The sequence below is a fragment of the Prionailurus viverrinus genome, chromosome C2 (assembly GCF_022837055.1).
Source record: "Prionailurus viverrinus isolate Anna chromosome C2, UM_Priviv_1.0, whole genome shotgun sequence".
NCBI lineage: Eukaryota > Metazoa > Chordata > Mammalia > Carnivora > Felidae > Prionailurus > Prionailurus viverrinus.
The window spans coordinates 93,921,418-93,930,304 of NC_062569.1; the positions used below are offsets into that span (position 1 = coordinate 93,921,418).

General features: G+C 38.3%; 1 protein-coding gene across 2 annotated transcripts; it reads left to right on the forward strand.

The window, feature by feature from the left end:
* On the forward strand, window positions 1–7,625 carry LOC125175658 (cytochrome c oxidase copper chaperone). Of its 2 annotated transcripts, XR_007155917.1 has the most exons (4): window positions 1–206; window positions 2,396–2,484; window positions 5,247–5,299; window positions 7,490–7,625. XR_007155917.1 is itself a non-coding variant. In XM_047876437.1 (3 exons), exons 1-2 carry the CDS (start codon window positions 100–102, stop codon window positions 2,478–2,480), a joined length of 192 nt encoding a protein of 63 aa, XP_047732393.1. In that variant the 5' UTR covers window positions 3–99; the 3' UTR covers window positions 2,481–2,484; window positions 7,490–7,625. The 2 variants fall into 2 exon arrangements, 1 of the variants encoding a protein (XP_047732393.1); XM_047876437.1 differs by lacking the exon at window positions 5,247–5,299 and having other exon boundaries at window positions 3–206.
* The last annotated feature ends 1,262 nt before the right edge of the window (window positions 7,626–8,887 follow it).

Genomic DNA, 8,887 nt, shown 5'->3' on the forward strand with positions numbered 1-8,887 from the left:
GGTAGAGCCACTGCCGGAAGTGACTGAAGGCAAATCGGCGTTCGCCGAGCCTGGGAGAGTTTAGGGTGGCTGTGCTAGTTGCTGCTGTAGGCTTGCAAGATGCCAGGTCTGGCGGCCGCAAGCCCTGCCCCGGCTGAGTCACAGGAGAAGAAGCCTCTGAAGCCCTGCTGCGCCTGTCCGGAGACCAAGAAGGCGCGCGATGCTTGGTCAGTGCGCAAATGGGGAGGGAGCGGCGGGCAGGCCCCATGCGCTGCCTTACGGTACCTCCGTGCCCTGCCCAGCCTTGGGCTTTCACTGGTCCGAGCTTTGCCGTGCTGCAATTTTGAGAGTTAGAGGACCCAGTACTCTGTCTGTTGACTGAGCCCGTAGCCCAGCCCCGAAAGATGGATGAAAGGTTAGGAGAGAGGTCAGATTGAACCGGGCTCGCTTCGCACACTCATAGGGTTTTTGAGCATCTGTTTCTGTGTCAAGCACTGCTCTAGGTCTACTAAAGACGTAAAGATGCTACTTGATTTAAAGAAGCTTATAGGTAGTGGAGATACTAATGATTGCTATTACCACGTGGTATGTATGGGCTGTGATGGAAGATTTGGCAAGACAAAAGAGTAAAATTTTCTGGTAAAATTTTGGCATAGTGGGACCCGGTACATTTCTTAAAGTACTGAAGAGTTCCCCTTACCTCCCCCCTATCCCCCCACTCCCGGGTAGGTGAATGAAAAATCAGACAGTCTGACATAGGTGACAGTATTCAGGATAGCACATCTGAATTCCTGTCAACCCACAAAAGGTTTTGTTTGTTCTCATTCTATACAACCTCTGTTGTGGAACAAATCTCATTAGGGGGAATGCTCAGAAAATGTGAATTGTAAACCTCTCCCTCTTTTTTGCCCTCACATAAAATAATCACAAGTGGCATAATGGAGTTAAGAGTTATAGGAAAGCAGTCCTTTTTATTAATACTCAGTACTTTTCAAATAATACTGTGAAGGGAGAATTGAAAGACTACAATCTGATACTGAAATTGCTTTCATAGTTAACAGTAAGTGTTTATTGAATCTAAAGCTAGTAATGTGTCATGACTAAGAACTTGGAATCCAGAGTCAAGGTTTGAATCTGGTCCACCAACTTTGCGACTTTGAGTAAATTATTTAACACACCTGCCTCCTATGTCTGAAATGGGCCTAATAAAAGTGTGTCTGCCTCTAGGATTCCTGTAAGGTTTAATGATACAGGTCTTACACAGTATTCAAAAAATGATCAGGGAATACTAGCTGTTATCTTCACCAAACATTCATTCATTTGTAATGAATGAGCTATTCATTGCGCAATTGAAGGATATATAGGATTTGGATCTCTAAAGAAGGAGAACCTATCCTTCAAATTGCTTTTGCATTAATTGTCTCAGACCACTATGCCAAAATATCTATAGTCAGGAGTCAATTTTTTCCTGTAATTAAATTTGACTTAACTTGATCTTTGCTAAAGTTACATTTTCAGGCCCTAGAAATAAAAAGCTGTGTGATCCTAGATTTTACTTAGTGTAAAAAGTTCTTTGATCATTGTGAGGGAGGCTCATCAGGCTGCTTGCTGTTGTCTGACAGATCTTGCCGTTTATGTTGTTGGGTGTATTGTGATTAGAAGGAGATTTACTTAGGTCTATTTGAATGTAGAGCAGAATAAAAGATTTAATTCCTCTGTGATAGGCAAAAAATTCAGTTCCTCTCTCTGTCCTTCATTTAACTTAAGTATTGTATTCAGGGGCGCCTGAGTGGCTCGGTTGGTTAAGCTTTGCCGTGATCTGAGGTTGGTGGGTTTGCCCCGCTTGGAGCTCTGTACTAACAGCTCAGAGCCTGGAGCCTGCTTCCAATTCTGTCTGCCTCCCTCTCTGCTCCTCTCCCGTTCATGCTCTGTCTCTCAAAAATGAATAAACATTAAAAAAAATTAAAAAAAATTTTTTTTTTAACGTTTATTTATTTTTGAGACAGAGAGAGACAGAGCATGAACGGGGGAGGGCCAGAGAGAGAGACACAGAATCTGAAACAGGCTCCAGGCTCTGAGCTGTCAGCACAGAGCCTGATGCGGGGCTCGAACTCACGGACCGCGAGATCATGACCTGAGCTGAAGTCGGCCGCTTAACCAACTGAGCCACCCAGGCGCCTCTAAAAAAATTTTTTTAACATAAGTATTGTATTCAGATGATCAATTTCATTAGAGAACTGTATTGTTCCTTTGATATGAACTAGAGGCAATATTTGATATGCATAATTATTTCTTTAACTCCAACTACATTCCATCAGATCCATGTTCTGCCTCATTCCCCGTCACTGTCATGCATATTTACTATTAATGTACTAATGCCTACTTTGTTAGATAACAAGTACATTTTGTTTTATAGCATCATTGAGAAAGGAGAAGAGCACTGTGGACACCTAATTGAGGCCCACAAGGAATGCATGAGAGCCCTAGGATTTAAGATATGAAATGGTGAGCATAATACTTTCTGATTGGGAAGATAATACATAGGGTTATTGCTTCAAATTTGTGCTTTATAGATTTAGCAGTCACCAGAGAACATTCTATTCAAAAGGTAATTCACCTGGATGCTTAAGTATACTTAAAAAATAATTTTCAGTTTCTAATGTAGGGAGTAAATGATGCTAATAAGTTGAGAATCATTCAGTGGATTTAAGGAGGGGAGAATGTATCTTTCAAAAAGGGGCTTGATAAAAGCCTTTAGAGTTATGTTAGAGTCAGAAGGAATAATGGTTTTGGAAGTTCAAAATATTCAGTTGTCTGACTTAAAGGAACTAAAAGGAAAATATTCTTCATTCCTTGTTTCTGATGTGGGTCTTTTAAATAGGGAGTAGGCAGTACATGGAAGCATTGCTTTCTGCAAAAGAAAAATAGAATTATTGCTATTTCTTTTGTACCATGCTTCTAATAATACTAAAACCTCAGACCATTTTTTAAAAGAACTTTGAATCCAAATTTTAATGCTGAAAGGGACTTTAAGTTATGTGTATACAGCAATACCACAGATAAATGGTCTTTTGTTTGGAACTCTTTCTTCAGATAGCAACTTAACCCATTCCTAGTTCTCTGTCCCATAGTCTCCTTATTAGAGATGCTTTCACTCAACACTCCCATCTGAAATAACATCCCTTCCCCATCACTCTGTCCCAGCACTATCCAGTAGAACTTGCTGTGATAATGAAAATATTCTGTACCTTCACTCTCCACTCTGGTAGCCACTAGCCCTGTGTGGCTACTGAGCCCTTAAAATGTGGTAGTAAAACTGAAGAACTGAATTTTTAGTTTTATTTAATTTTAATTTTAATAGCCACATAGGGCTAGTGGCTACTCTTAACATCACTGCCTGCATATTAGGTATGTATGTATTATCTGCATTGTTTTACTGCAACTACAATGTAAGCTCTGAGAAGAATTTTCTGCTTGGGGTGCCTGGGTGGCTCCGTCAGATGCTCATCTGACTCTTGACTTTGGCTTAGGTCATGATCTCACGGTTTATGAGATGGAGCCCTGAGTCCTGCTCTACGGGGAATAACTCAGAACATGTTTGGGATTCTCTCTCTCCCTCTCTCTGCCCTTCCTCTGCTTGCTAATTCTCTCTCTGTCTCTCTCAAAATAAATCAATAAACATTTTTTAAAACATGGGTACTAAGGAGGGCATTTGTTGTCATGAGCACTGGCTATTGTATGTAAGTGATGAAGCACTGAATTCTCCTGAAACCAGTATTGCACTGTATGTTAACTAAAATTTAAATTAAAAAATAAATAAATAAAAAATTTCAGAACATACTGGTTTTCTAATAGAAAAAAAAAAAGAATTTTCTGCTTTACTCACTGTCATATTCCCAGGACCTATAATTTTGCCTGTCACATAGTAGGTGCTCAACAGAGGAATATTAATTAAATGAATAAATAAATGAGGAACTAAGGCCTATAGATATGGAATGACTTCCAAGGTAAGTTGCAGGATCAGATCTGCAACCTATTGTCTCCAGGCAGATTCCCTCTGCTTTTTGCCCACCCCTTCCACTGCCCAACATCCATATCACACTGCCAGTTTTAACTTAATAATAGCTGAGAGATAATGTCAAAGTCACATACTAATATAACAGTAATAGCCTGGTTTCTTTCTCTTTCACCTCTCTACTGCCTCTTTAGAATTTCATACATAGCTAGTCTTACTCATTGAGCTGTAAAAAAAGGACAGATAAGGAACCTGTTCCAAGCTGATAAGAAGTATCACTATGTAGTAGAAAATAGTCTAGGCTGAAAGTCCTGAGGCTTAATTTTGATTGTCTAGCTTAGCATGTATTTTGTTTCAGCTACATTTAACATTCATCAATACATTAAACCTCTGTGGATTTCACTTTTTTAATTTATAAAAAGACCCATAACATATTTTGTGATTTTTATATTTAGTATGGTGTATCTACTCTGTGTGTACATGACATACTTAAGTGGCTTTTAGATTACATGGTTATTTAAAGAAATTCCATAGTGAATCATTTTGTAAAATAAATAAGTTTGGGTGTGTGTGGGGGGGGAGGGGGTGTTCTTTAAAAGTATAATTATACCTATTGATTATTTTTAAAGACCTGGAATCTCAACATTTGTACACGGTTTCCTTGTTTATATTCTTACTCTTCCTAAGCAGTTGTATAAAGTGTTGGTGCTAATGCCAAGCCTGTCTTGATAAAAAAGGGTGATTTTTAAAAATGCTAATTTTAGGAGCATCAGAAGCATCTCTTGGACTTCATGTCTACCACAAAAGTGCTACAACTGTTGTCATAATTAGCACAAATTCACAAGGACTAGAAAATATCATAGTTTTCTTTATATTATTGGGACAAAGTGAGAGGGATACCTGTGTACTTCATTTGTGTGTAAAAGAAAATGCAAGAGCTTTGGACTTAGAAAACCTGATGTTTAACTGATTGTGTGGTCTTGGGCAAGTCCTTAACTTTCTTAACCTTAGTTTACTTCAAAGAGTCATTGTGATGATTAAATGACAGGTGTACAAATAGGATTTGTAAACTATCAAATAGAAGCCAGAATGGAATAGCCCATATGTTGGGAGTTGTGGATAGCAGACATCCAATTGAGGTCTGTTGATTATATGACCTGATTATGTGTTTTTGAATCCCAATTATGGCAAGAACAATCTGAATCCATGTAGGGCCTCTCTTAGAATTCAGATGTCATGTTTTCATTTTCAGCATACTACTGCTTTTGGAAGAGGAACAGGTGTTTGGATCTGCTTTGGTCCCAGGTATCCTATTTCCCCAACCCCCATTGGGAAATGGACAAAAAGTGAAGTCAAAAAAAGACTTGCCCAAGTTAAGAATGGGTAGCTGGTGGAATTAAAACTAGAGTCTAGGTCTTTTATGTTCTCCAAAACATGGATGCTTTACACTTCATTCCTTGCACTTAATGAGGTCTGGTTACCAGCCTACTCATTTTTAGGACTGCACATAGTCTTGATCTTCAATCCTAAAACTTTATTATGAATGCAAATTAGAAAGACCTGTTGCTGAAATGTGTAGGTATATATAACTCAATAACCAGGTCATTGGCTGTAAAATCCAACACTACTGTCTACATTGTTATAAGATAAACCGAACTAAATTGATATCTCTTAGACTATTAGACCACATTTTTCTGATGATAGCTTCAAAGGAAAAATATTTTTGCAAACCTAGATCTTCCCAATAATGATCATGAAAGTTCCTTACTTCAAAAACCTATGTAGATTTTAATGTTATATCCTAAATAAGACAGGTCTTAATTGTACCTTGAATTTAGTAGATTGGGAGTTAATATAAATGTGGGCTACATTCAGCCAGAGGTGCACTTTGTAATCACCTGAGCACTGTTTTCCAAAATTCACAAGCCCTGGGCCCTGATCTCCTGTTGACTCAAACTCCTAGATAATTTTCAGGTGGACCCTTCTTAAGGAACCATTGGCTTAAACTGAAGAAGTAGCAGGGATATTGCTAAGTATAAACTATCTAAAGATTTAATAGTAGCAAAGGCAGTGACTTGAAAACTGCTCTTAAGGAAAAATAAGTGGATGATGGTGGTGATTCTAAACACTTTCTTTTATCTTAGGACTATTTCTTTTACTGAAAGAAAAACTAGAGGAACTTAGACCCTACTTAGAAATGTTAAAGAGGAACATTAACAGCTAGTGTCTGTTTTTCTGCCTTTAGGAGTTAGAAGGAACCTTGAGAACCCAGTTTGGGTGCTAAAATCATTGAAAGAAATGAAAGGACTAGCACCAGGCAGTGGGGATACTCAGTATTTACTATTTAACAGAACTTAATATTTGGTTAAAGTATGCTTAAAATATGCTGATTTCATATACACACATACAACTGATTATGTATGAAAATATGGTTCCAACAAAATCCAGCAAAAGTGTCCTTCCTTGCTATTTAAACATTTATTTATTCAATAGATATTTATTGTTTAATACCTAGAAAATGCCAGCATGAGAAAGGTCTCTTCTGTCAAGGACTTTACACCCAGATATATAACCAAGAGGTTGACATCCAGAAGCTTTCAGGAGTAGCCCCTCCTGAGATATAGTTAGTGGCAAAAGAGGTAACAGTGCTGTGGACTGCTGTCTCTTACAATGTTGAGTGGTTTCATTTTTGGTTATCTTTCCTGCTCAAACCCTTCCTTAAGTGTATTCTTCCTTTTAGCCTTTTAGAAAACAGGTTAGATGTTTGTGTTGTTGATCAGGCTTATGTTTTCTAAACCATATACTGGGAATAATAATAGCTAGATGAAGGAAGCACTTTCATTGGACTTGAAGAATTGGCTAGCCCAAATTACTTTTTGAAGCATTGTTCTCTCTGCCTTCTGGGATAGGGACTGGGGGTGAGGGTGGGTGAGAACTGTTTGGAGAGAAGCATGGTAGTGATTGACTTAGACCAGCAACCCTATCCTCTCCTACTCTCCCTTTCTGATTTCTAAGTGGATTCAAAACATTACCCTTATTTTGCCCTGGGGATAAAGTAAGTAACTTTCCACAGGAAGCACCTTGTATACAGAACTGACCTTTTGCCATCCACTTCGTGGATCTTTGCCAAACATACTTGAATCAGCAACGAAGGGTTTGCAAAGTCTCTTCTCTTGAATATCTGTAAAAATACACTGCTCTGGACTTTTTGGGACGATATTTTTGAGTAAATAAATAAATATGTATAGTTTTTACTTTAACAGACTTCTAAAGATGAAAAAATGTATTGGATTGAACAGTTTCAGTGAGGCTTTTTAGGCAAAACTAGAATTTAAGACTCTGTGTCTTTTATTTCATGACTGGTTTAGAATTATTGTGGCAATTGGTTAATAGTACTTGGCTGAGGCATTCATTTCTACTGGTCTTAATTCCCTAATTCCATAGGTCTGGCATGATGTTTAAAATCTAATTTTCTAATATAATTTTTTTTTGTAGGTGGTTTACTCTGTGAATGAATAATTCCTGAAGAATGAAGAAGATTCAGTAATTTTGGGAATTTGTGGAACTTTGATAAATGGAAAAAGTATTTATAACTTATTTTTAGAAAAAGGAAATTATCTCTGGTCAGAAATCTTCAAGTGTGTCTCTTTTTGTGTTCCTCACGTCCTCACATGGCATTTATTTTTCTTAAAGGATATAGTATAAAAAAACATCCTGTAATATTAATTTCTTATGTTCTTGTGTCATTCTGGGAACTCTAGATTTTAGTTGTAACGAGAAAGCAGATCCTGATCTCATTCAGTGAAACCTCCAAAATGAGGTGCATAGAAGTAAGGAAATAACCCTTTACCAATTCAGAATGAGTACGGTACCCATATCATCTCATTCAACATTTTGTTTTTTATTTTTAACTTACTTAAAGGCAAGAACTGGACAAGCCTTCAATCTTAATATTTTAGATCTGTCTTTTGGGAAAAGTTACTCGCTTAGATTTTGGACCACATTAGGATTCCTTGGCTCAGAAGATCTCAACTGTTTGGCATAATTAATCTGTAGATGTCTAGTTACATTTTAAGATAGACTAGGGGATCATAGTTTAATGCCTACTGGCCAGACAGTTGTCTCTTATTGATTAAAAGCTCGCCCAGGTCAGAGGCTTGACTAGAACAAATAAGTCATCAGTGAAATTAGCTCAGTGCTCTGCTATAATAATGCCTGGGATAGAACATGGAGTTTGGTTTGCTTGCTATAGCAACCCTGTGGTTCTAGAAGCTGCTTATGGGCTAATGAAGAAATTGGCCATATTCTGCCTATTAGTAAGTTGAGTTTCATATTTCAACAACAAAAGATACTAAAGAACATAAGAGAATATGTAGTGTTTGTATGTCATTCTATGATGGGAAAATTGCCTCTTTTATAAAGGAGCTGAATTAAGGTATTCTTTAGGATTCCTTCTAGTTAATTAAGCATGGCTTTGAAGTATGACAGACTTAGGTTCAACAACTGGCTGTGTCATCTCAAGCAGGTCACAACCTCTTTGGATCTGTTTCTCTCATCTGAAAGGGGCGTCTGGGTGGCTCAGTCAGTTAAGCATCTTCTTGGTTTCAGCTCAGGTCACGATCTCATGGTTCGTGAGATTGAGCCTTGCGTCAGCCTCTGCACTGACATCGCAGAGCCTGCTTGGGATTCCCTCTCTCCTCTCTCTCTTCCCCTCCCCCACTCATGTGCTCTTGCTCTCAAAATAAATAAACTTAAAAAAGTGTAGTAATAGGGGAGCCTGGGTGGCTCAGTCGGTTAAGCTTCCGACTTCAACTCAGGTCACGATCTCACGGTCCGTGAGTTCGAGCCCCGCGTCAGGCTCTGGGCTGATGGCTCAGAGCCTGGAGCCTGCTT